The following is a 25,278-nucleotide window of genomic DNA, read 5'->3' as shown; positions in this document are numbered from 1 at the left end:
ACCACAACAGAGCAATTACTGCTTAATTTAAAACTGGTATCTTTTTTGTTTTGCCAAACATTCAGATGGACCTTGAGGTCTGACAGAACTTTATCTTCTTGAAATTTGACCCCAGTGTTTATAGATCTCACTCTCAAAATTCTATGCAACACTCCCACATTCTACCCAGCTGGAGCCCGGTCAGACAGCACCCTCAACTGCCAAAAATGTGATCCAGGATCCCAGAAGGAAGTGAAAACACAAAAACCGACAATCCCAAGGAGTCGCGACAGAGCTCACTATGTTTGGGCATGAAAATTCCTGCACCCTTTCTCAGATAATCCTCTCAGAGCCTATGGACTCTGATTTTATACTAAACGGTATCTAATTTCTAAGCCCAGACCAGATAAGCGGCTAAAACCTAACAGCAGGGGAGCGGAGGCGGGGGGAAAAGAGAAAACCTCCAATTGGCCCAAGCATGAGAGAGTGCAAGCTGGGAAATTAAGAACGCACACACTGCCTGGAGCTAAGGCCACTTGTAGAAGGAAGCTCAAGGGAACACTCATTTTGTGAAAGCCAAGCACAGAAACAACAGAACTGAGAAGACAGCTCTGTAACCTACAGCATGTCCACACCATGGGATATCATGCAGCAGTTAAAAAGAGCTCCATCTTTCCATCCCAATATAAAAAACATCTAAGACACCCTTGAGTAACAAAGACAGATATTTACAGTATATGTCATACACAAGGAAATAAAATGATACTGGGTGTTTCCTAGAGCTCTCTGGAAGTGCAGGACACAGAAAAACACAAGGTGATGATGATGATGATAATGGCAACCTCCTGGGAGAACAGAGGGCTTCAAGGTTTCCATTCTTTTTCCTTTTTGTTTTTTTTTTTTTGAGACAGGGTCTGGCTGTTGCGCAGTGGTGCAAGCATGACTCACCGCAACCTCTGCCTCCTTCGCTCAAGTGATCCTTCCACCTTAGCCTCCCAAGGAGCTGGGACTACAGGTGTGCACCCCCATGCCCCGCTAATTTTTGTATTTTTTGTACAGACGGAGTTTCACCATGTTGGTCAAGCTGGTTTCGAACTCCTAGGCTCATGCGATCCTCCCACCTCGGCTTCCCAAAGTGCTGGGATTACAGGCATGAGCCACCGCACCTAGACCAGTGTTTCTTTTAAACATGGAGAATTTATCACAAATGTAATTTCAAGTATATGGAAAGAAGTTCCAGCAATCTGGGCACAGAAGCAAGCCAAGGATTCCAGTAACACAACTGCACCAACATGATCATTTGTGGAATAATCATCTCGATCACTAACAGAAGAGGCTAAATTACAAGTCTGACTGCAAACTTCAGAAATGGTTCTTCCCCACATGGTAGAAAACTCTAATACTAAAAAGGAACACTTCAGCTATTCAAAGGACCCTGGGAGTATCTAAAGGGGGATCTTTCTAAATCATTGTTTTTCTAAAGCGAGATTCTCCAGATCCTGCAGTACTAAAACAACAACAAAAACCAAAACAAACAAAAACACGCCATGAAGCTCCCTGCAAAGGGACAGCAGGATCTGTATCGGAAGAAACTCCCACTTTCTTTTATTTTAAAGAAGAAAAAATAAAGAAGGCAAGTCAGCCCACAAAGTACAGTGGCAATGACTGCCCTGCAACTCTCAATGCAGATTTCACTGTACCAACTCAAGGAAGAACAGACCCGAGTGACAAGCACACAGATTACACGGCAGTGCGAAACAATCTGCAAGCTTCCCACCAGCTCACCCCTGCAATCTGGAAAGAGCTGCTGGTAGGGAGGGAAAGTGCAATAACAGTTTATTCCCCAGAGTAACAGGGGCTGTGGACAGGGGTTGGCTTGGACCTCACGGCAAGGAAAGGTGTTAAGAGTTAGGTACCAACTGGCTGGGTGCGGTGGCTCACGCCTGTAATCCCAGCACTTTGGGAGGCCGAGGCGGGCGGATCACGAGGTCAGGAGTTCGAGACCAGCCTGTCCAACATGGTGAAACCCCATCTCCACTAAAAATACAAAAATTAGTTGGGCCTGGTGGCGCGTGCCTGTAAACTCAGCTACTTGGGAGGTTGAGACAGGAGAATCGCTTGAACCCAGGAGGCAAAGGTTGCAGGAGCCAAGATCACGCCATTGCACTCCAACCTGGGCAACAGAGTGAGATTCCATCTCAAAAAAAAATAAATAAATAAATAAAAGAGGTACCAACTATGAAGCAAACCAACCAACCCAGAAATGCAGGACTCCTTAAAGGTTCGGAGGTAAAGTAGGGGTTGGGGATGGAGTGTCTCGGGGGTTGGGAGTGGAGTCTCTCCCAGCCGGGATCTCAGGGATCCCTGCCATCAGGGCATGCGGAGGCCTCCTGATAATCACTTCCCTCATAGCTTCGGTGACTGACAGGCCCTCTGGGGGTGGTTGTGGCCACTTTCTGCCATAGGCTCTGGGCCAGTAAACTATCGAAAAGTTGGGATAATACTGCCTTCGAGTGCATCCCAAAACCTCGAGCCTGTGTTCAGAACAAGATCTAGCATCCTAAATGCAGGGTTTCCTAAATGTCGCACACTGGGTTCATGTGCTCAGTTGTTTTAGAAAGCGGGCAGGATTGTGTCACCATGATGCCCAATGAGGGGACTTCCCAGTTTGCAGAGTAAGCTGTGGACATGGAAACAAACTTAATGGAAACATGTGCTTGTGTCCTGTTCTTTTTTTTTTTTTTTTTTTTTTTGAGATGGAGTTTTGCTCGTTACCCAGGCTGGAGTGCAATGGCACGATCTCAGGTCACTGCAACCTCTGCCTCCCGGGTTCAAGTGATTCTTCTGCCTCAGCCTCTGGAGTAGCTGGGATTACAGGCATGCGCCACCACACCCAGCTAATTTTTTGTATTTTTAGTAGAGACGGGGTTTCTCCATGATGGTCAGCCTGGTCTTGAACTCTCGACCTTAGGTGATCCACCCACCTCGGCGTCCCAAAGTGCTGGGATTACAGGTGTGAGCCACCGCACCCAGCCATGTGTCCTGTTCTTGCTAAATGGCTCACATCACAGGACAAAATTTTGCAAAGCGGCAGCAGCCTGGAAGAAATTCAAGTGATCGAATGTACACTACAGGATGGCCAACCGGGAGAGACTTCGACTCTGATTTTGGGAGATTGAGTGGTGGCTTAGGTAGAAGTTGAAATGTGTACATGCCAGTCTGGCACATTTAGTAACTTAGAAGACGGTACTAGGCTTAGCACCTGAGTGATAAAATAATCTGTACAACAAACCCCCATGACAAGAGTTTACATATATAACAAACCAGCACATATAAAAAAAAAAGTAGAAGACTGGGGCAGTGGCTCATGCCTGTAATCCCAGCACTTTGGGAGGCCGAGGCGAGCGGATCACCTGAGGTCAGAAGTTTGAGACCAGCCTGGCCAACATGGTGAAACTCGTCTCTACTGAAAAAATACAAAAATTAGCCAGGCGTGGTGGTGGTGGGCACCTGTAATCCCAGCTACTCAGAGGCTGAGGCAGGAAAATCTCTTGAACCCAGAAGGCGGAGGTTGCAGTAGGCTGAGATCACGCCACTGTACTCCAGCCTGGGCGACAGGGTGAGCCCATGTCTCAAAAAAAAAAAAAAGATTTGCTCCATTTTTACAACATTTCATAAACCTAAAGAGGAAGCCATTTTTTCCTTTTGCCTCTTCTCAGGTGAAAGACAAGAAATGAAGTCATTCAGAAAAATAAATCATCTTGGCCAAGCATGATGGCTCACGCCTATAATCCCAGCAACTTGGGAGGCCAAGGCGGGTGGATCACCTAAGGTCAGGAGTTCGAGACCAACCTGGCCATCATGGCAAAACCCCATCTCTACCAAAAATACAAAAATTAGCTGGGCATGGTGGCGGGTGCCGCTAATCTCAGCTACTTGAGAGGGTGAGGCAGGAGAATTGCTTGAACCCAGGAGGCGGAGGTTGCAGTGAGCTGAGATGGCACCACTGCACTCCAGCCTGGGTGACAGAGCAAGACTCCGTCTCAAAAATAAATAAATAAATAAATGGTTCCTTAGAGCTCAACATCCCGAAAGCGAACAAGGTTGGTGGTTTATGATCCAGGTGGTCTACTGTACCTGCTTAGAGGTAGAGATTAAATGACCCATCTCAGGATCTACTCTCATATAAAGACCCAACATGAACAAACAAAAGTGCTACAAAACCAAAAACATAAAAAGGCACTGTCTCTTCTGGTTCTACATACTTAAGATAAAAAGTAAAAAATTATAAAATCAAAAAAGACACCACTAAACACACCCTGGGACTCGTGACTGATTTTATCAGTTTTGTCCCTAAGACCCTAAGGACACCATTGTGCTAATAAAAAACCAATAACAGAGACAGACGATGCAAAAGTCCCCCTTATGGGGTCCTTAAAAATGGTTCCAGATGGGGTCTCCCTCTGTTACCCAGGCTGGAGCGCAGCGGTGTGATCACAGCTTGCTGCAGCCTCCAACTCCTCAGCTCAAGTGATCCTCTTGCCTCAGCTTCCCAGGTGGCTGGGACTACAGGCATGTAATCCACCATGCCTGGATAATTTTTAAAATTTTTTTGCAGGGCTGGGTGCAGTGGCTCACGCCTGTAATTCCAGCACTTTGAGAGGCCAAGACAGGCAGATCACTAGAGGTCAGGAATTTAAGACCAGCCTGGCCAAGATAGTGAAACCCTGTCTCTACTAAAAATATAAAAATTAGCCAAGTGTGGCGATGCGCACCTGTAATCCCAGCTATTAGGGATGCCGAGGCAGGAGACTCGCTTGATCCTGGGAGGTGGAGGTTGCAGGGAGCTGAGATCACGCCACTGAACTCCAGCCTGGGTGATAGAGTGACTCTGTCAAATAAAAATAATTTTTTTTCACAGAGATGGTGTCTACGTTGCCCAGGTTGGTTTTGAAGTGATCTTCAAGCGATCCTCCCACCTCGGCCTCTCGAAGTGCTGGGATGACAGGCATGAGCCACTGTGCATGGCCACAGGTAAAGTTTTTAAGATGAGTGGCTGTGCTGACCCTACAGAATACTCCATGTCATGCTTCCTGCCGTCTCACTGCCACTTCAGTGCTCAGTGCCTCTGTAACCCCATCCCTACAGTTCTATGCTTGGACAGGAAGGGCACAGAGAAAGCTGGACCTGGAATCTGATGTGAGGGGTTACAGCGCCAGCTCAGATCCTAATTCCCTAAAATGGCTAAGCTATCACTGATTAGATGGGAACAACGAAGGCAAAACAGTAGGGTGTTATCCACACAGTACACCAGGTACACTGTTGATGAATTAAGTCCCAGGCGCATCACAACGAATGCAGAACTGAACACTGTGAGTTTTGATACCGGGAAGAACTCCGTGTCGAGTCCCAGGACCCAGCCCTGCTCACTTCACCACAAACCACCTGGGTGACCCGGTGGAGACTGATAGCACTCTGAGATCCGTAAGCACTGATGTGCAGGGACTCCATGGGAGATACTCACTCTGCGGACGGGCGTGGAGGTGGGGAAGGGACTGGTACTGCTGTGCTGCTTTGGGGGAGCAGGTGGCCCCTCGGGTGAGCTGGTGGAAGAGGGAGAGCTCAGGGACGAATGGCTGAGTACAGAGTCTTCTTCGGGGCAAGATTCCAGCACCTCGCTCTCAGGGGTCATGCTCTTGCCTTGGGGTGTGGCTGGAGGGGACTTGATTTGGGGTGGTCTCACAGCCAAGATGTCCTGCAAGACCACCATGGGCACCTTCCCTTTGAACAGGATGCCCCCAGCTTCACTCCAACTGTCCTGCTCCTTTCTGGGGCACATTCTCGGGCCACTTGTCAGCTCCGGGCAGCTCCGTGGCGAACATTCCTGGGAGTCGTGTCTCCTCCCTGCACCTCCACAGCCGACACCCTCCTCCTCTATTTTGCAAGGAATGTCTGAAAGGGTCTCTCCAGGAAATGCCAACTTGTCGTTCTGAATGGCCTTCAACAACCCCTGCTGATCCCCAGTGTCTTCTCGCTCGCCATTTACTGCCTCTCTGGAGGGAGAGGCTTCAGAATTTAGTTTATTGTGGTCCACAAGACTGTCTGGCTGCTCATTCGAGTCCTCTGTCAAATCAATGATGACTGTGCTCTGGCCAACACTGGTTTCGATTCTATTTCTTAAAAAGTTATCTAAGGGACCCTTCCCGTTGACAAGTTTCGGTCTAAAGTCTATGTCAGAACCCATATGACAGTTGTTTTCCAAGGTGTCCAAAGAGGCCTCTAAATCGGGGCTTTTACTTTGCACAGAAGTACCCTGATCGTCTGACATGTCATCGGCTTTCCCCTTTGGGACAAGATTCAGGCGCTTAAACGGCAGACGGGCTTAAACAAAGACAGAAAGCCATCTTTAGTGAACGTTTAAAGTTACAACCACTCATGAGCTTGAAAATTACTGACTTGTTGAGACATGCAGGTGGGGGATAATTTTAAAGTTTAAAAAGGGACTATCTGGGCCAGGCGTGGTGGCTCACGCCTGTAATCCCAGCACTTTGGGAAGGCCAAGGCAGGCAGATCACAAGGTCAGCAGTTCGAGACCAGCCAGACCAAAACGGTGAAACCCTGTCTCTTCTAAAACTACAAAAATTAGCCAGGCCATGGTGGCACGTGCCTGTAATCTCAGCTACTCAGGAGGCTGAGGCAGGAGAATCGCTTGAACCCGGGAGGCAGAGGTTGCAGTGAGCTGAGATCCCTGGGCGGTGAGTAGCCTGGGCAACAGAGCCAGACTCCCTCTCAAAAAAAAAAAAAAAAGAAAAAAAGGAAAAAAAAAAAGCCGGGTGTGAGAGGCCAAGGCAGGAGGATCACAAGGTCAGGAGATCGAGACCATCCTGGCTAACACGGTGAAACCCCGTCTCTACTAAAAGTACAAAAAATTAGCCGGGCGTGGGGGCAGGCGCCTGTATTCCCAGCTACTTGGGAGACTGAGGCAGGAGAATGGTGTGAACCCAGGGGGTGGAGCCTGCAGTGAGCCGAGATCACGCCACTGCACTCCAGCCTGGGCGACCCGAGCGAAACTCTTAAAAAAAAAAAAAAAAAAAAAAAAAAAAAAAAAAAAAAAGACTGAGCAGGGACTATCTGAAGCCAGGTACACTGACTCACATCTATAATCCCAGCACTTTGGGAGGCTGAGGCAGGAGGATCGCTTGAGCCCAGGAGGTAGAGGCTGCAGTGAGCTATGATGGTGCAACTACACCGCAGCCTGGGTAAAAGAGACCTTGTCTCAGAAAAGAGTGGGTGGGGGTGCTATCTTTTCATTCTATCCTTTTCTTTTTTTTTTTTTTTGAGATGGAGTCTTGCTCTGTCGCCCAGGCTGGAGTGCAGTGGCGCAATCTCAGCTCACTGCAAGCTCCGCCTCCCAGGTTCATGCCATTCTCCTGCCTCAGTCTCTGGCGCAGCTGGGACTACAGGCGCCTGCCCCCACGCCCGGCTAATTTTTTTGTACTTTTAGTAGAGACGGGGTTTCACCGTGTTAGCCAGGATGGTCTCGATCTCCTGACCTTGTGATCCGCCCGCCTCAGCCTCCCAAAGTGCTGGGATTACAGGCGTGAGCCACCGCGCCCGGCCCATTCTATCCTTTTCTAACAACCTAATTTTACTTATTTTTTTTTTCTTTTGGAGACAGTTTTGCTCATCACCCACGTTGGAGTGCAATGGCGCCATCTCAGCTCACTGCAACCTCCACCTCCTGGGTTCAAGCTATTCTCCTGCCTCAGCTTCTCAAGTAGCTGGGATTACAGGCATGCACCACTACACCCAGCTAATTTTTGTATTTTTAGTAGAGACGGAGTTTCGCCACATTGGCTAGGCTGGTCTCAAACTCCTGACCTCAGGTGATCTACCCGCCTCCACCTCCCAAGATGCTGGGATTACAGGTGTGAGTCACCATGCCCCGCTTCAACATCCTAATCAAAAAAAAAAAAAAAAACAGCCGGGCGCGGTGGCTCACGCTTGTAATCCCAGCACTTTGGGAGGCCGAGGCGGGCAGATCACGAGGTCAGGAGATCCAGACCATGGTGAAACCCTGTCTCTACTAAAAATACAAAAAATTTGCTGGGCGCAGTGGCGGGCGCCTGTAGTCCCAGCTACTCGGGAGGCTGAGACGGGAGAATGGCGTGAACCCGGGAGGCAGAGCTTGCAGTGAGCCGAGATCGCGCCACTGCACTCCAGCCTGGGCGAAAGAGCGAGACTCCCTCTCAAAAAAAAAAAAAAAAAAAATCCTGACAAGCCTTTTAGCAGAGCCATCGCCAGGATTTCAAGAGACATTTGTTTATTTCAGATCCAGTTCATATTCCAAATTTATTTATAATGGGTGAAAATCTCATTTGATAATAACTGCATCTGGTTCTCAAGTAGAAAATACACAGACACATTTGTGGACAGGGTTTTTTTTTTTTTTTTCTCCTGGCCTCAGCATCCCAGGCTCTGTTAGGCTTTTCTCATCAATCAAACTGTTCTCCCAGAGCCTGCCAGGCTTCGGGCTGGTTAGGAGGGACACAGAAACATTTTGGGGAGTGAACTTCCCAAGGAACCTATGTTCACTTACTTCAATGCCAATGCATCTTTTATTAACTATTTCATCACGTAATAGACCAAATAAAAACCTGTTTTTTTGGGGGGGTTGGGGGGGGTTGTTTGTTTTGAGACAGTCTTGCTCTGTCACCAGGCTGGAGTGCAGTGGCACACCCTTGGCTCACTGCAACCTCTTCCTCCGGGTTCAAACAATTCTCTTGCCTTGGCCTCCCAAGTAGCTGGGATCACAGGTGCCCCCCACCATGCCCAGCTATTTTGTATTTTAGTAGAGACGGGGTTTCACCACGTTGGCCAGGCTGGTCTCAAACTCCTGAACTCAGACAATCCGCCCACCTTAGCTACCCAAAGTGCTAGGATTATAGGTGTGAACCCAGCGTCTGGCTTCCCCTTTTTTTTCTTTTAAGAGACAGAGTCTTACTCTGTCATCCGGGCTGAAGGCAGTGGTGTGCTTATAACTCACTGCAGCCTTGAACTCCTGGACTCAAGCAATCCTCCCATCCCAGCCTCTCAAATAGCTGGTTTTACAGGTATGCACCACTCCACCCAGCCCGTTTGAAAAACCCAAAACTGTAATTTCTAAAAATACAATCTGGGCCGGGCACGGTGGCTCACACCTGTAATCCCAGCACTTTGAAAGGCCGAGGCGAGGGGATCACAAGGTCAGGAGATCGAGATCATCCTGGCCAACATAGTGAAACCCCGTCTCTACTAAAAATACAAAAATTAGCTGGGTGTGGTGGCACGCACCTGTAATCCCAGCTACTTGGGAGGCTGAGGCAGGAGAATTGCTTGAACCTGGGAGGCGGAGGTTGCAGTGAGCCGAGATCACGCCACTGCACTCCAGCCTGGGCAACAGAACGAGACTCCATCTCAAATAAAAAAAAAAATTACAATCCAACCGCTCATCTGGCCCAAGGGTGAATGCACTCCCCGTTTTACACAGATGGATTTGGGAGCATTTACCTTCCAGGACAACAGTGGTTCTCTGTGGGGGCAGTTCTACCTCCCAGCCATGTATAGAGATATTTTTGGTTGTTACGACTTGGAGGATGCACTTACTGGCATCCAGTGGGAAGAGGCCAGGGATGCTGCTAAGCTCCCTACAACATACAGGAGAGCTCCCCAGCTGCAAGTTACAAAATGCCAATTGTGCATAAGTGGAGGCCTTGGGGTTTACTTGTGGGAACCCCACGAAACATTACTGTGTGAAAAGCATTTTCCCAGCTTCCTGGTCTGAAGAAGGACTGTTTCTCTCCCCTCTAGCTCCAGGCTTCCACTGAGGTCTCCAACAAGAGACAAGGAAGACTATAAACTACGAACAACTCTTTAACCCATTTCCAAATAATTACCTTGTATTAACTTCTTAACTGGAAAAGCTGGTCTATCTTTGCAATCCATGGCTGCAAATAAAAGTGTCAAAGGGTAAATTGTTAAATGTTGCAGATAATCAAGTTAGCAAATACATATGTAGAGCCAATTATGTACAAGGTGGAGGCAATTCTGACTCCTCTGTCCTCGGGGGTCATTTGGCACAGTCTAGAGATGTTTTTGGTTGTCATGATGCAGGGAGGGCTCGAAGGGATGCTATTCACATCCAGTGGGTAGAGGCCACGGATTCTGCTAAATGTCCCACTATGCAATGCACAGCACAGCACACCACAATGAAGATATTTATGGGCCAAAAAAAAAAACTTTTTTTTTTTTTTTTTGAGACAGAGTCTCGCTCTGTCGACCAGGCTGGAGTGCAATGGCACAGTCTCAGCTCACTGCAACCTCCACCTCCCGGGTTCAAGCGATTCTCCTGCCTCACCCTCTCAAGTAGCTGGGACTACAGGCGCGTGCCACCATGCTCTGCTAATTTTTGTATTTTTAGCAGAGACGGGGTTTCATCATGTTAGCCAGAATGGTCTTGAACTCCTGACCTCGTGATCTGCCTGCCTCGGCCTCCCAAAGCGCTGGCCATGGCACCTGGCCTCAAAATGTTAATAGGTTCAGAAATCCTACCCTAGACACTGTCATGTTTTGTTTTATTTTCTTTGTGGCATTTAATATGAAACTTTCGTGTTTATCACGTCTCTCCGGAAACAAAATGCCAACTGCATGACAGCAGAAAGACTTGTTCCATGCTGCACCTATGGTACCTGGTTAGGGTCTGGAATAAATAAGAAAGCCAACTAAGAGAGTAACAGCAACTGTTTCATGAAATGAAAGTGGAATGAGTAAAAGTAGGGATGAGAGAAAACATCGGATTACCTATTCCATTCACATGATCCCCAAACATCTTCCTCCAACCCAAGCCCGCACACCACCACCAAATCTGTAAAATTAGAAAAGGGATCCTTTTCTTTTTAAAGAGAATGCATGAAGGTACCACAATTTAAAGCACTTTGAGCTTGCCAGGCAGGAGCTGAAGTGCTGTCAAGAGATGATAAGACAGAATATTTTCCTGCAAAAAAAATCTCAAGAAAACCATCTAATAATATCAAAGCAGATGCAGCAGTGACCACAAATAGAACCGAGTCTTTAGGTAAATACCTTAAACAGAGTAAGTTTAGGAAGCTCACACTTACCAGGAGATCTGGCTTGGAAAAACCTAGTTTAGTTATTTTGGTTAATCTACGTATGTTTTGTAAGCATTACATAAAAGTGAGTATTTTTTAAAAGCAGACTGGGGCTTCCTGAAAAACTCCATCGTCCATACATGAAACCACCCCTCACCCATCGCCCCAAGCTTAGTGAATAAGAAAAGGTACTGAGAAAATTCATGTTTCCTTTCTAGCCACTTCAAAGAAATAAAGACAGTATCATTCTCAAGTTTCCAGTTACCAAAAGACATGGATTTCTACCCCCTGACTGAAGGATATGATTTTTAGTCACTTAACTTTATTTTCAAGACGATCACAAAGATCTATTTGTGTGGCTTTGAGTCACTAGCTTTGGTGCAAGTGAAACAGAAACAACCTCATTAAAAACAGGACCCCCCTCATTAAAAAATCCTGTATATAAAACGGGACACTCCCAATCCAGATACACATGATTAACACATATGTGTGTATAAAGTTACTAACTGCTCTTTATTCTGCGATTACATCCTTTCTAATTTTATTTGGCACTAAAATATACTTTCCTTTCATCATAGTATGGTCCTAGTGAGTAGCAATTTTTTTTTTAAGTTAAATATCCTGGCCAAGCATGGTGGCTCATGCCTGTAATCCCAGCACTTTGGGAGGCCAAGGCAGGTGGATTACCTGAGGCCAGGAGTTCGAGACCAGCCTGCCCAACATGGTGAAACGCCATCTCTACTAAAAAATACAAAAATTAGCCAGACATGGTGGTGCAGGCCTGTAATCCCACCTACTCAGGAGGCTGAGGCAGAAGAATCTCTTAAACCAGAGAGACAGAGGTTGCAGTGAGCCGGGATCCTGCCACTGCACTCCAGCCTGGGCAACAGAGCAAGACTCAGTCTCAAAATAAATAAATAAATAAATAAACAAACAAATAAAAGTTAAACATCCTGACTTAAAACATCACAGCTCCACGACAGTACCAACTTTACATTAATTTTATGTCTCCGTGAAATCCCAAAGGCAAGAAGGAACTACAGCCATGATTTTCAGCCAAGGGGGAATCTGCCGCATAGGGGACGCAGGGCAATGGTATTTCTGGTTGTTACTAAGGCATGGGGAGAGGGGCTGCTAACGGCCTGCAAAAGGCGGAGACCAGGGATGATGCTTAACACCCTGCAGTGCCGTGCCCAGGACGGCAACAAATATCAACACTGTTGAGGCTGAGAAACTGGACTGGCGTCCATTCTAGCCCTTCATTCGTTCACGTTATTTACTGAGCACCTACTAGGTGCCAAAGCGTAATGCCAAGTGCTGCCAAAACGTTATGTAATGCAGAGTCCAGCAAGGGAGAGGGACAGTCTGGTCTTCCTTGGTTCACTCTCCCACGTTTCAGGAGGCCTGTGGTGGGCTCCAAAGACCCCATTCCAAGGCACAGGGAGGAGGAAGTCACGGTGCATATGAGGAAGGAGCAAGAACTCGGGAGTCCCACCCTCCTGGCCATCTCTGCCATCTGGGCCTCTTCTTACCCGGGCTTGCCCCGACCCGCAGAGGCACTGGTACCGGTCCCCGAGCCCGTGCGACCTTGGGCCTCAGTTTCCCCACCCGCTGCAAGGTCCAACATGGTCAAGGGACACAAACGCATCCAGTAACCTGCAAGGCAAGCCCTTTCGCTTCCCTGGGCCTCAGTTTCCCCTCTCGGCCCCTCCGACCCACCGCCCCAGAGAGCCCTGGAGGGACGAACTGACGCAAAAGCGCCGGAAGCAAACAATATGGTCGCGGCTACAACAATAACGTCAAGAAGGGTGCCCTTGGGGACGCCAGGCCCTCGCTGGGGATGAGAAGGCCCCAGGGGGTGAACGCCCGGCCCGCAGGACCAGGCTCGGCGCCGGGAGGCCCGTCCGCCTCCCATCGCCGCCCCAGCCCGTCCAGGCCGCGCGCCGCGCCCCCCCTTCCCTCGGCACGGGCCCGAACCGACCTGCGGCGGCTCCCCTGGCGCCAGGCGCCCCGCACTCCGGCTCCTCCAGCATCGCCCAGGCGGCAGCTCGAGCTCCTCTCAGGCGGCGGAGGCGCGGGCTCCCCTCAGGCGGCCGCTGCTCTTCGCCCTCCCGCCCGCGCCGCTGCTGCCGCCGCGGCCGCCGCGCTCGTATTTGGCGGGAACTGCGGCGACCCCCGCAGTCCGCGCGCCAATTGGGCGAGCCCGGGTCACGTGACGGCCCGCCTCGGGAATTGAGGAGCGCCGGGGGCATCCTCGCGAGAACCGTGACTTTCCTCCCAGGGCTCGCCCATTGATGTATCCGCGAGGGACGGGGCTTCCCCTCGGCGGCCTGTCATTGGCTGGGAGGAGCTGCCCTGCGATTGGAGGAAGGAGGTGTCAAGCTCATTGCTCTGCGCTGCGACTGGCTGATCGCGTGGGATAGTCCCTAAGAGGAGGGAGGCGCAGGCTCTTACGTCACCAGGAGAGCATTTTACGCAGGGCGCAGATGACAACTTGAAAGTGGGATTTAGATGAGGAACCTGGAGTTTTGAGTTTATCCTAATGGGACATAGGCTAAATATAGCAACAACAAGTAAAATTATAAGTTGCTTTCTACAAGAACAATAAAACGAAGTCTGGGGAGCGCTTCAGAAGTATTTGACATTCAGCAGATCACATGTAGAATGAGTGGACGAAATGGATCGTTTCTGGTTTAATCCTCAGGAAATTGGCACATGCTGTTTTCTCTGCCTAGAACAATCTTTTCGCAGCTCTTTTCCTGGCTAATTTATACTTTTCAGATCTTAGATCGGCACCCCAGGAAGCCTTTTCTTCCCCAACCCTGACAAGATCAAGTGCCTACAACACTGTTCTTTTTCTTATAGCAATTACAGCTGTGTCTATTTATTAGTTTGTTATTTGACTAATGAATTAATTTCTGCGTTTGTTATTAGTTCTGGTGAGGGTAGGACTCATTCCTGACTGCAACCCCAGGACCTGTTAGTAACTGATCATATTTACCAGGTCAACAAATATTTGAATGAATGCATAAATATTTGATTGAACTGTGTAGATAAAGCAGATTAAAAGCCTCACACAAAACAGAGAACTTCAGTGTCAGCCTGTGAGTGTAGAAACAGGTTTTCTTTCTTTCTTTCTTTTTGTCTTGAGACGGAGTCTCGAGTAGCTGGGACCACAGGCGCCCGCCACCACGTCCGGCTAATTTTTTCTATTTTTTAGTAGAGACGTGGTTTCACCGTTTTAGCCAGGATGGCCTCAATCTCCTGACCTCGTGATCCGCCCACCTCAGCCTCCCAAAGTGCTGGGATTACAAGCGTGAGCCACCGCGCCTGGCCCTGAATTGCATTCTAGAAGCATCTTTCTCGCTGCCATGCCAGGGAAGAATTGGAGGGGAGGACTGGTGGAAAGTATGGTCAGGGCATGAAGACAGACCTAGATGTCTAGATGTGTCACGTGGGCAACTGAATGGATGAACACAGGACAGAGAGAGAGGAAGAGAGGTGGCCAGGCACGGTGGCTCATACCTGTGATCCCAGTACTTTGGGAAGCTGGGTGGGGGGGGGGTGGTTGGATCACCTGAGGTCAGGAGTTCGAGACCAGCCTGGCCAACATGGCGAAACCCTGTCTCTACTAAAAATACAAAAATTAGACTAGCGTGGTGGTGCGCGCCTGTAATCTCAGCTACTCGGGAGGCTGAGGCAGGAGAATCGCTTGAACCCGGGAGGCAGAGGTTGCAGTGAGCCGAGATCACGCCACTGCACTCCAGCCTGGGAGACAAAGCAAGACTCCGTCTCAAAAAAAAAAAAAAGTGGAAGGGAGCTGAACACTTAGACGAACTGGATTTAGCTAAGATGAGTAAACAGGAATCTGAAGAATCGTAAGCAGGAGCCCCTTGTACTTCCCAACCTTCCTGGCCAGGTTTAAACTAAGCGCCTTTCCCAAGACGTTAGGGTCACCTCCAGGACTCCAGGGGGCGCTGCACCTGCTACGGCTCCTCTAGGCTCGCCCCGCTCAACTCACTGACAGAGGCGGCCTCTCCCGCGGTAGACAATGTGCACGTGCGCTCTCCAGCCGGCAGAGGGCGCGCGTGCGCAGACGGGGCCGGGGGCGCGCGCAGGGGCCGGCACCGGAAGCGTGCGGTTGCCATGTAATATCCTGGCCGCGCGGGCGCGCGAGCGGCTGAGGCGGCTCCGGAGCGGGCGCGGAGCTGGCAAGCGGGTGGCGGAGGCGGTGCCGACGGGGACTGCTGAGGCGCGCAGAGGGTCGGCGGCGCCCAGGAGGCTGTCGCTGGCGCGGTCCGGGCGGGAGGCTCGGCGGCGGGCGGCAACATGTCGGTGGCGGGGCTGAAGAAGCAGTTCTACAAGGCGAGCCAGGTGAGCGCAGGCCCAGGCGGGGGCCGAGTTCCGGGCCCTGGGCTGCCTGGATGAGGGGGGGGCCAGGCCCGACCTGGCCCGGGAGGGGGCCGGGGGGACCGACGTGGGGACGTTGGCGCGTGTCCCCCGCCAGGTGGGAAGAACAAGGGATGGACGGGGGCGATGAGGTGGCCCAGGCCCTGACCGCCATGCGGGCTACAGAAGCGTGGACAGAGCCCCTGGGAGGAGGGGAGAGGCACCCTGGGCTGCCCAGGGACGCGGACCTCTCCCCTCCTTCCCTCCGCTGCAGGGGCGGGGTGCGGGGAGAGAAGGGGAAGAGAGGAGTCCCGAGGCTGTCGACACAGGACTCTTGCCAGATAACCCAGAGCCAGGGAGAAGTTGCGTCTAGAGCAGTGTTGTTCAGAATCCTCTGGATGGGCAAGGTACAAAGTTGAAAAGGTAGAGGAAGAAGTCAGTTCCCTTCTGTGCTCCTCGGGCAGCCAGCCCCTCTCCCCAGAGACAAGCGACTGTCATCGACTCCGTATGTCCGTTTTCTAAGATACTTGTGTGACTTTCCTTTAAAAACACGTACACTGTGATAGCACATGCCACAGAATCCTGTGTGCTGTGTTTTTCATTACTTGGAGATCACACTGCAGCGGGATTTCTCCCCCTCCGCCGGCACTGTTGACATCTGGGGCTGGATTGTTCTCCGTAGTGGGGCCGTCCTGGGCACTGCAGGGTGCTGAGCAGCACCCCTGGCCTCCACCCACTCCGGGCCAGAAGCACCCACTCCGGGCCAGAAGTCGTGACAACCAAAAATATCTTGAGACATCACTCTGTGTCCCCTGAGGAATAGAATCAGTCCTCCTTCCCTCCCTTCGTTCCTTCCTTCTTTCTTTCCTTCCTTCCTACCTCCCTCCTTGCTTCTCTCCCTTCCTTCTCTTCTTTCCTTCCTCCCTTCCTTCACTGTCTCCCAGGACTACTGCACTAGACCATACTTCACATTTCTGGAATTTTTTTTTTTTTTTTTTTTTTTGAGACGGAGTCACTCTCTGTTGCCCCAGCTGGAGGGCAGTGGTGCAATCTCGGCTCACTGCAAGCTCCGCCTCCTGTGTTCAAGCAATTCTCCTACCTCAGCCTCCCCAGTAGCTGGGACTACAGGCATGCGCCACCACGCCCGGCTACTTTTTGTAATTTTAGCAGAGACAGAGTTTCTCCATGTGCCCCAGGGTAGTCTCGAACTCCTGGCCTCAAGTGATCCGCCTGCCTCGGCTTCCCAACATGCTGGGATTACCGACGTGAGCCACCTGCCTGGCCTACTTGGATCTTTTTAATGGGTACATTGTATTTCATTCCATGACGTGTACCATAATTTATTTAACCAGTTGTCACTTGATAGATATCTCTGTTGTTTACCGGAATTTTCTGCTACCATTACTACAATGAATAGCCAGTGAATATCTTTGCTCACCAGTGGGGATTAGTTTTATAGGATGAATTACCAGAAGTAGAATGCTGCATCCCAGCCTAAGTGCATTTGATACGGACAGATAAAGGGTTTTTTTGGAAAGTCCAGGACCCATTGCTCATGAATCTGGTGAAAGCTGTGGATCCACTCTACAGAAAACTGGGCACACTTAAAATTTTCACTTTGCAATTTCGAATCCAAGAAGCCTCAAATTTGGCCGGGCGCAGTGGCTCACGCCCGTAATCCCAGCACTTTGGGAGGCCGAGGCAGGCGGATCACTTGAAGCCAGGAGTTTGAGAGCAGCCTGGGCAACATGGCAAAACCCCATCTCTACTAACAGTACAAAAATTTTGTATTTTTGCCTGTAACCCCAGCTACTAAGGAGGGTGAGACAGGAGAATCTCTTGAATCTGGGAGGCAGAGGTTGCAGTGAGCCGAGATTGCGCCACTGCGCTCCAGCCTGGGTGACAGAGCGAGACTCCATCTTGGAAAAAAAAAAAAAAAAAAGACAAGAAGCCTCAGATTGTTGAATCCTATTGGTCTGTGTACTGCAGGGTGAGGTTGTGTGGAATTTGTGTAGATAAGAGTCCACCGAGGAATGAGCAATGATCTTAGCAAATGCTTGGGCCAAGGTGGCAAACAGGGTTCTCTGCCCACAGTTCGGAGAGGCCCAGTGGGAGCAAAGAGAAATGAGTCCCCAGTAACACCCAGCTGGTACCTTTTGCCCCTGGAAAGAAAAAAGTAAGGACCCTGCCAGGTGCTGTGGCTCGTGCCTGTAATCCCAGCACTTTGAAGGCTGAGGCAGGGGTTCCCTTGAGTTCAGGAGTTCAAGACCAGCCTGGGCGATATAGGGAGAGCTCATCTCTACAAAATATCAAAAAGTTAGCCAGGTGTGGTGATGTGCACCTGCAGTCCCAGCTACTTGGGAGGCTGAGGCAGGAGGACCACTTGAGCCCAGCAGTTCAAGGCTGCAGTGAACTATGATCACGCCACTGCACTCCAGCCTGGGCAACAAAGTGAGATCCTGTCTCAAAAAATAAATAAAAAAAGTAACAACCCTAGTGGTTGTCTAGGGATATAGATACTTAGGGTCTATCTCTAGACCCCAGATGTTGGTTAAACCCTGGAGAAAGATTTAATCCAGACAAATTTTAGGACTGTCGCTGAGAACAGCCCCACCCCCTTGCCCCAGCAGTTTGAAATCAGATGGCCTAGCTATGGGTTAGACCTTGCCCAGCAGGCGTCAGACCTTCACCTGCTTGGTTAGAGCACCGTAGAGCACTGCTCCCTAGCAGGAAAGATGTTCTCAGAGGTCTTGGAGGAATTCCTGGGCCACTTTGTTCCCTGCTATAGACAGGTCTCTGGAAGCTACGAGCCCGACTCCCAGCGATCAGGGCCTGTGCCCATATTGTCCTGAGCTGACACCCTCTTTGAAGGAATGAGCCAGGCCTCTTGTGCTGGCCACCAGGACTTTGTCTCTCTCGAGGGAAGCAGGATGACCTGCGTTCAGATCTGTGAGTGGCGCCTTCAAGCCTGTAAAGGACAGTGTGGTGTTAGCTGGGCTTAGGATTGCGTATTTGCACATCCTGAGGCCTAGTCCCAAAGCACGATGGCCACAGCCCACCCTTGGGGCTGTCGTCTTGAGTCGTGCTCTTAGAAGTCACCTTGGCTGCGTTCCATGCCCTTCTGTGATCATTGCCATGGTTCCCTCTGACATCTCAGCTGTTACCTGGACGTATCCAACTATTTGTGTCTCTTTTTTTGTTTTTAGTATAATAACAACTCTTTCACCCTTTGCTGTGCCTGTTGGAAAGTGACATCTCTCGGGATCCCTCGTTACGTAGTGATACGAACATTTATTGAGTTCTCACCATGTGAACAGGCAGTATGCTTTATACCAGTAGGTCTCAGCTGGTCTTGCTTATCCGGTCTAAGGGTAAAAACATTCCCTCTTTTACACAAAAGGATTAGGGGACATTTATCTTCCTGTAAAACAGGGCCAGTTCTGTCCTCCAGGGGACATTGACAATGTCTGAGACCTTTTTGGTTGTCACAGCTTGGTGGGGTGCTGCTGGCTACTAGTACGTAGAGATCAGGGATGTTGCTCAACATCCTCCGGTGCCCAGGGCAGCATCTCCCCACTGCCCCCAAGAATTACCTGGCCCCAGATGTCAATAGTACCAAAATTTGAGAAACCCTGCTTGAAGATTTGGAAAAAAAATGAGGATAATTATACCAAAACAAAGGAACAAAAAAATCCCTGCTGAGCCATTCTTAAGATTTTCCTAGTTTGGCCGGGTGTGGTGGCTCACGCCTTTAATCCCAGCAGTTTGGGAGGCCCTCCAGCCTGGGGGACGAGAGCGAGACTTCGTCTCAAAAAAAAAAAAAAGTAAAATATAAAATAAAATAAAGATTTTCCTAGTTTGCTAAGCACAGATAGCCACATGTGTAGTTTGTTTTTGTTTGTTTGTTTTTGAGACAGAGTTTCTCTCTTGTTGCCCAGGCTGGAGTGCAATGGCTGCCATCTCAGCTCACTGCAACCTCTGCCTCCCGGGTTCAAGCGATTCTCCTGCCTCAGCCTCCCGAGTAGCTGGGATTACAGGCACTCACCACCACATCCAGCTAATTTTTTTGTATTTTTAGTAGAGACTGGGTTTCACCATGTTGGCCAGGCTGGTCTCGAACTCCTGACCTCAGGTGATCTACTTGCCTCAGTCTCCCAAAGTGCTGAGATTACAGGCGTGAGCCATGGCACCCCGCCCCACAGGTAGATATTTACATAAAACTCAGCATCCAGACCCCAAGGTCGAGCCCACCCTCAAGTCTTTAGGAAAACTCGAGTGTCTTTCAGTATCTGGGCTTCTTTTTTAGGGGGGAGCTAGATCCACCATAAATATTTTATGTGTATATGTACACCGTTTATCATATACATATTGTGACAACTGTATATATATATTTTTTTGAGATGGAGTCTCACTCTGTTGCCCAGGCTAGAGTGCAGTGGCGTGATCTTGGCTCACTGCGACCAACCTCCGCCTCCTGGATTCAAGCGATTCTCTTGCCTCAGCCTCCTGAGAAGCTGGAATTACAGGCGCGCGTCACCATGCCCGGCTAATTGTTTTTGTATTTTTAGTAGAGATGGGGTTTCACCATGTTGGTCAGGCTGGTGTTGAACTCCTGACCTTGTGATCCGCCCACCTCAGCCTCCCAAAGTGTTGGGATTACAGGTGTGAGCCACCGCGCCCAGTCTAAACAACTTGTATGTATATGTACACTGTTTATCGTCTGTTTATCATATATATGTATTGTGGCAACCATATGTGTTAATAAGCCTTCAAAAGGTAAGCACCTGTATTTTCTTGTAATTAACAACGTCAGTTTTGTGTGATGTAGTCTCTGTGGAATTTCCCTTACATATGATGACAGAAACAAAGACTGAAAAATGGTTCACAGAAAAACAGAACATATATGAATCTCAGAATAACCATGTCTGCCCTTGTGTAGGGAACTATTTTAGAGGAAACACTTTCACTGCTGGCCCCAAATGCCACCATCCACTTAGGTTCTTCAATGTGAACCTTTAATTCAAAAATACCTTCCAGCTGATCATGAGGAACCTTTATCGCTTGCGCCTGGGGAGGTCAAGTCTGCAGGGAGCCCTGATTGTACCACTGCACTCCAGCCTGGGAGACAGAGCCAGACCCTGTCTCAAAAAAAAAACACCATTTACAGTGACTTAGAAAAGGGATAATTTCCAGTGCTACACACCATGGTTCCATACACAGCTTAAAGGTTTCCAGTTCTTTGCTGGAACTTGATTTAATAGTTGAGAGCCACGGGCATCGGGGCTCCTGAAGGAGGGGCACACTCCCATCAGCACTGTCAGCTGGGGACGGCGCAGACCCCTTCCTCGCTCCTCCGCTTGGCAATGTCGGAGACAGTTGTTATCACAACTTTGGGAGAGAATGCTTATGGCATCAAGGGGATAGGGGCCAGGGATGGTTGCCAAACATCCTACAGTGCATAGGACAGCTTCCCCCCGCTGCAAAGGAAGAATTCTCCAGCCCTGTGTCAGTAGAGTTGAGCTTAAGAAACCCTGCTTTAAACCAGGCTCTGGACTTCCAAGGGTTTTCACAGTGTCCTTTCTAAATTGAGAAACAGAGGCCGGGAGGATGCAGGAGAGAGTGCTGGGAAGGATTAACTTTCTAGCAGGCAAGCCTGTATTGTTGGTTCTGAGTTTCTGATCTCTAATTGGTGATAATGGTAAGAACCTTAGTGGGTTCCAGGCTAGTTCATCTCCCTGCGAAACCTTTCGGGAACTTGTTCAAAATTGGTTTGGGCTTGGGTGCACAGTTTGTGAGTTTTTACTTCTTGTCATGAACTGGCCATAGACTCGTTGAGGGCCTGAGCTGGGAAAGTTGAATCATCTGGAAGAAAGCAGTAAAAGAAATAGCCATCCGTCATGATCCCATCTCCCTGGTTCCCTCCTTTCTGCCTGTGTGACGCCCACTCCCTCAAGAGCCTCCTGGCATCCGTGCGCAGCTAGAATTGGGGGACTAAGGAGGGTGAAAGAACGCCACTAGCGAGAGCTGCTCTCAGAAGTTCCTGTGGTGTGCTGGGGGTTTGGGTGACATTATTTCCAGGCTTAAGCTGCTAACTGGCTTCCTGATAAATCTTGTGGCCAGGCTGTGTGAGATTGAGAGTGTAACTAGGGATAGAGCTGGCAGCTGCCTGGAATGCTGGCTTTTTTTTTTTTTTTTTTTTTTTTGCCTGAAAGGAGGGAGAGGGTTTGAACATTTGAACGGAAAGATTGCTTCACACTGAGCTAGGAGGAACATTCACAAGCGTCACCTCCCATAGCTTTGAAACCTGCCTGATGCTCCTTAGGCCCTGGGTTTGTGCCTAGGAGAAAAGGAGAGGCCGGGGGGTTGGGGGAGGACTGTCTGCTGGGGGATCCTGGGCCCCACCTATTGGGGGCTGCAGGTCAGAGTAAGCAGTGTCTGGGACATGGCTGGTGTTTCAGAATGTCAGCGATACTGCTTGTTCTGACCTATTTTTATTTTTATTTATTTTTTAATTTTAGTTTTAATTTTTTGTTTGTTTGAGACAGAGTCTAGCTCTGTCGCCCAGGCTGGAGTGCAGTGACGTGATCTCCGCTCACTGCAACCTCCGCCTCCCGGGTTCAAGCAATTCTTCTGCCTTAGCCTCCTGAGTAACTGGGATTACAGGCACACGCCACCACGCCCAGCTCATTTTTGTATTTTTAGTAGAGACAGGGTTTCACATGTTGATCAGGCTGGTTTCAAACTCCTGACCTCGTGATCCACCTGCCTTGGCCTCCCAAAGTGCTGGGATTACAGGCATGAGCCACTGTGCCCGGCCTATTTTTATTTATTTTTTAATTTTTTGTAGAGACAGAGTCTCACTATGTTGCCTAGGCTGGAGGCTCCTTAAACCCCACCACTCCAGGTCTTGAACTCCTGGACTCAAGTGATCCTGTCTCCTCATTCTCTCAAAGTGCTGGGATTACAGACGTGAGCCACCGTGCTTGGCCCTGACCTCTTCTTAGTTTATTTATTATGAATTTTTTTTTTTTTTGAGACAGAGTCTCCCACTGTTGCCCAGGCTGGAATGCAGTAGCACAATCTCAGCTCACTGCAACCTCTGCCTCCTGGGTTCAAGCAATTCTCCTGTCTCAGCCTCCCAAGTAGCTGGGATTACAGGCATGTGCCACCACGCCCAGCTGATGTTTGTATCTTTAGTAGAGATGAGGTTTTGCTGTGTTGACCAGGCTGGTCTCGAACTCCTGACCTCAGGTGGTGATCCTCCTGCCTCAGCCTCTCAAAGGGCTGGGATTACAGGTGTGAGCTACCATGCCCGGGTTATTATGATTTTTTTAAATTTTATGTATTTGAGATGCAGTCTTGTTCTGTCTCCACTCCCAAGGTGGTGTGCAGTGGCACGATCTTGTCTCACTGCAACCTCTGCTGCCCAGTTCAAGCAATTCTCCTGCCCCAGCCTCCTGAGTAGCTGGGATTACAGGTGCCTGCCACCGTGCCCAGCTAATTTTTGTATTTTTAGTAGAGACGGGGTTTCGCCTTGTTGGCCAGGCTGGTCTTGAACTCCTCAGGTGATCCGCCCGCCTTGGCCTCCCAGTGTGCTGGGATTACAGGCATGAGCCATGTGCCCGGCCCTGACCTCTTTTTTAAAACCTCACTTCGTGGGGCCACTCTTGGTTTTCCTACCAAAGTGCTTGACTTGTTAAACCATAAACATGGAATGATATTTGTGTGTGTGTGTGTGTGTGTGTGTGTGTGTGTGTGTGTGTGTGTGAGTGATGGAGTCTTGCTCTGTCCCAGGCTGGAGTGCAGTGGGCCGATCTCAGGTCACTGCAACCTCCACTTCCTGGGTCCAAGTAATTCTCCTGCCTCAGCCTCCCAAGTAGCTGGGATTACAGGCGTGCGCCACCACAGCTGGCCCAATTTTTGTATTTTTAGTGGAGACAGGGTTTCATCATGTTGGCCAGGCTGGTGTTGAACTCCTGACCTAGTGATCTCCCTGCCTTGGCCTCCCAAAGTGCTGGGATTACAGTCATGAGCCAGTGGGAATAATCTTAAGATACAAAAATGTGGGGTTCATAACCCCTTCACCTTGGCACAGATAAAAATGTATACCCTTGTGCTGGGAGCGACAGGTGATTCAGAGGCCCTTTTGTGTGGGCTGGTAAAGGGCCAGCATTGGTGATTCAGAGGCTGTGCCCGGGGCAAGGCCGGTGAGTCCAGCAGCTGCAGGCTGACCTCCGGAAGCCCCCTCTCCCTCCGGGAGGTGCTGGCAACAGATGTAGGAAGGGGCTTTGCTTTGTGATGTCCACGTATGATGGGAACGGGGTTAAGTCCACTCTTTCAGGAAGCTCTGGTGACTGAATCCAGGAATGTGCAGCATGTACTGGTGTGTGCCTTGAGGCATTGGAGCCGGCGGCGTGGACCCTAGGCCACCCCGGGACAGGCAGGGCTCACTCTCCCCACTCCGCTCTGTTTCCGACTTGCAGACGGGTGGAACCAGCAGCTGTGTGGAGGCCTGAGCTGTGTGCCGGCTGGGCTGTGCAGACACAGAAGTTTGAGACTGCCCTTCCCCAAAGGAAGCTAGAGGCTCCTTACACTCCGCTGCTCCCCGGGCCTGTCTGTGAAACCTGGCTCACCTGGCCCCCTTCACAGGTTTGGCTGTTGGTGGTCACGGGGCACTTTGTAACTAAGCAGCATCCTGCGTTTTCCCGTTCTTAACAAACAGACTCCGATTTCTGCCACCCGTGACTGCTGTACATAGGCCCTGGAACAAGTCAAGGGCTGAAAGTTCGGCCAAAAGTTTGTCTCTGACTCAGAATCCCGTGTTCACCAAAGACCAGTTGGGGCTCTGTGGGTGCTGATCGCCTTGCTTATCTGGGTGTGTGTTAAAGCCCAGCTCTGCAGTACTTAATTATATTCCGGGTGCCTGTAATAATAGCCTGCGAGTGCGAGATGAGGTGTCTCACCTTATGCTGCTCAGTTGAAGACATTGGGGACTGTCGCATTTTGAGACCCCAGACCTATCAAGCACACAGAGAACATGACACTGCTCACCCCGCCCCTGGCCGCCCAGGAGTGGCTGCTGTCACGTGCGCAGTGCACCTGAGGTCTGAGCTGGCTGTGTGTGTCTGTTACATTTTTCCCTCAGAGGAGAAATCTGCAGGTTGAGGCCCGTCCCGCTCAGACCTGCCCATGTCTCTGTGTCCAGTGGACTTTGATCCAGGGGCCTAGGGTACAGCCAAGCCTTCTCTGCTGCCTTAGCCCTTTTCCTCCTCTGTGATTGTCTCCAGTGTTTTGCAACTGTTCTGATCTCGGGAAACGTCGTGTTTAATTTGGAGCATGCTGCCAACGTCCCCAATAGGATTTCGGAGGCAGCCGCAGGTTTCGGCGCTGCCGGGGGCAGAGCTTAGAGGAGAAGCTCAGAGCGGCCTCCGTGTTTCTCCTTTCCAAGCCGCTGAGGTGTCTAAGCGCCGGGAGGGTTGGAAGGGGAAGCATTGCCCCGGGGTGGGGGTGGGGTGGGTGTCAGGAGCTCAACAGGCTCTGGAGGCATCTCAGCCGGACTTGAGCTCTCCAACTCTAATGGCGTTTTAATGTGTGCGCTGAAGTGTCAGGGGGCGGTCTCTTCTGGTTCTTTTTCAAAGCTGTCCCTGGAAAGCGGATGAAAGAATGTGGTGGCGGGGGCTGCAGCGGGTTTCCCTCTCTCCCTTCTCTCCCCTCCTCTCCTTCCTGTCTCTGTCTCTCCCCACTCTTCTTCCTCTCTTTCTGT

General features: G+C 50.1%; 2 protein-coding genes across 5 annotated transcripts in view; one reads left to right on the top strand and one right to left on the bottom strand.

Moving 5' to 3' along the window:
* CHAF1A (chromatin assembly factor 1 subunit A) overlaps positions 1-13,334 on the bottom strand; it is a 40,097-nt gene extending 26,763 nt beyond the window's left edge. The window contains exons 1-3 of one of the 2 annotated variants that reach the window (XM_055250409.2): positions 13,108-13,334; positions 9,915-9,965; positions 5,504-6,360 (exon numbers count right to left, since the gene is read on the bottom strand). In XM_055250409.2, coding sequence (XP_055106384.1) covers positions 5,504-6,360; positions 9,915-9,965; positions 13,108-13,159 — 960 coding nt within the window. In that variant the 5' untranslated portion in view covers positions 13,160-13,334. Of the gene's footprint in view, positions 1-5,503; positions 6,361-9,914; positions 9,966-10,818; positions 10,883-13,107 lie in introns of those variants that run through there. The other variant, XM_055250411.2, reaches the window with a different exon arrangement.
* A 1,945-nt stretch (positions 13,335-15,279) lies between these two features.
* The window catches only part of SH3GL1 (SH3 domain containing GRB2 like 1, endophilin A2), a 41,406-nt gene continuing 31,407 nt past the window's right edge, over positions 15,280-25,278 (top strand). Inside the window, exon 1 of one of the 3 annotated variants that reach the window (XM_055250467.2) lies at positions 15,280-15,500. In XM_055250467.2, coding sequence (XP_055106442.1) covers positions 15,456-15,500 — 45 coding nt within the window. In that variant the 5' untranslated portion in view covers positions 15,280-15,455. The remainder of the gene's footprint in view (positions 15,501-25,278) is intronic. The other 2 variants (XM_063620827.1, XM_063620826.1) reach the window with 2 other exon arrangements.

This window comes from Symphalangus syndactylus, chromosome 17 (genome assembly GCF_028878055.3).
Source record: "Symphalangus syndactylus isolate Jambi chromosome 17, NHGRI_mSymSyn1-v2.1_pri, whole genome shotgun sequence".
In the NCBI taxonomy this organism is placed as follows: Eukaryota; Metazoa; Chordata; class Mammalia; order Primates; family Hylobatidae; genus Symphalangus; species Symphalangus syndactylus.
The sequence above is the reverse complement of the archived record's forward strand: the minus strand, read 5'-3'. Positions and strand labels throughout refer to the sequence as shown.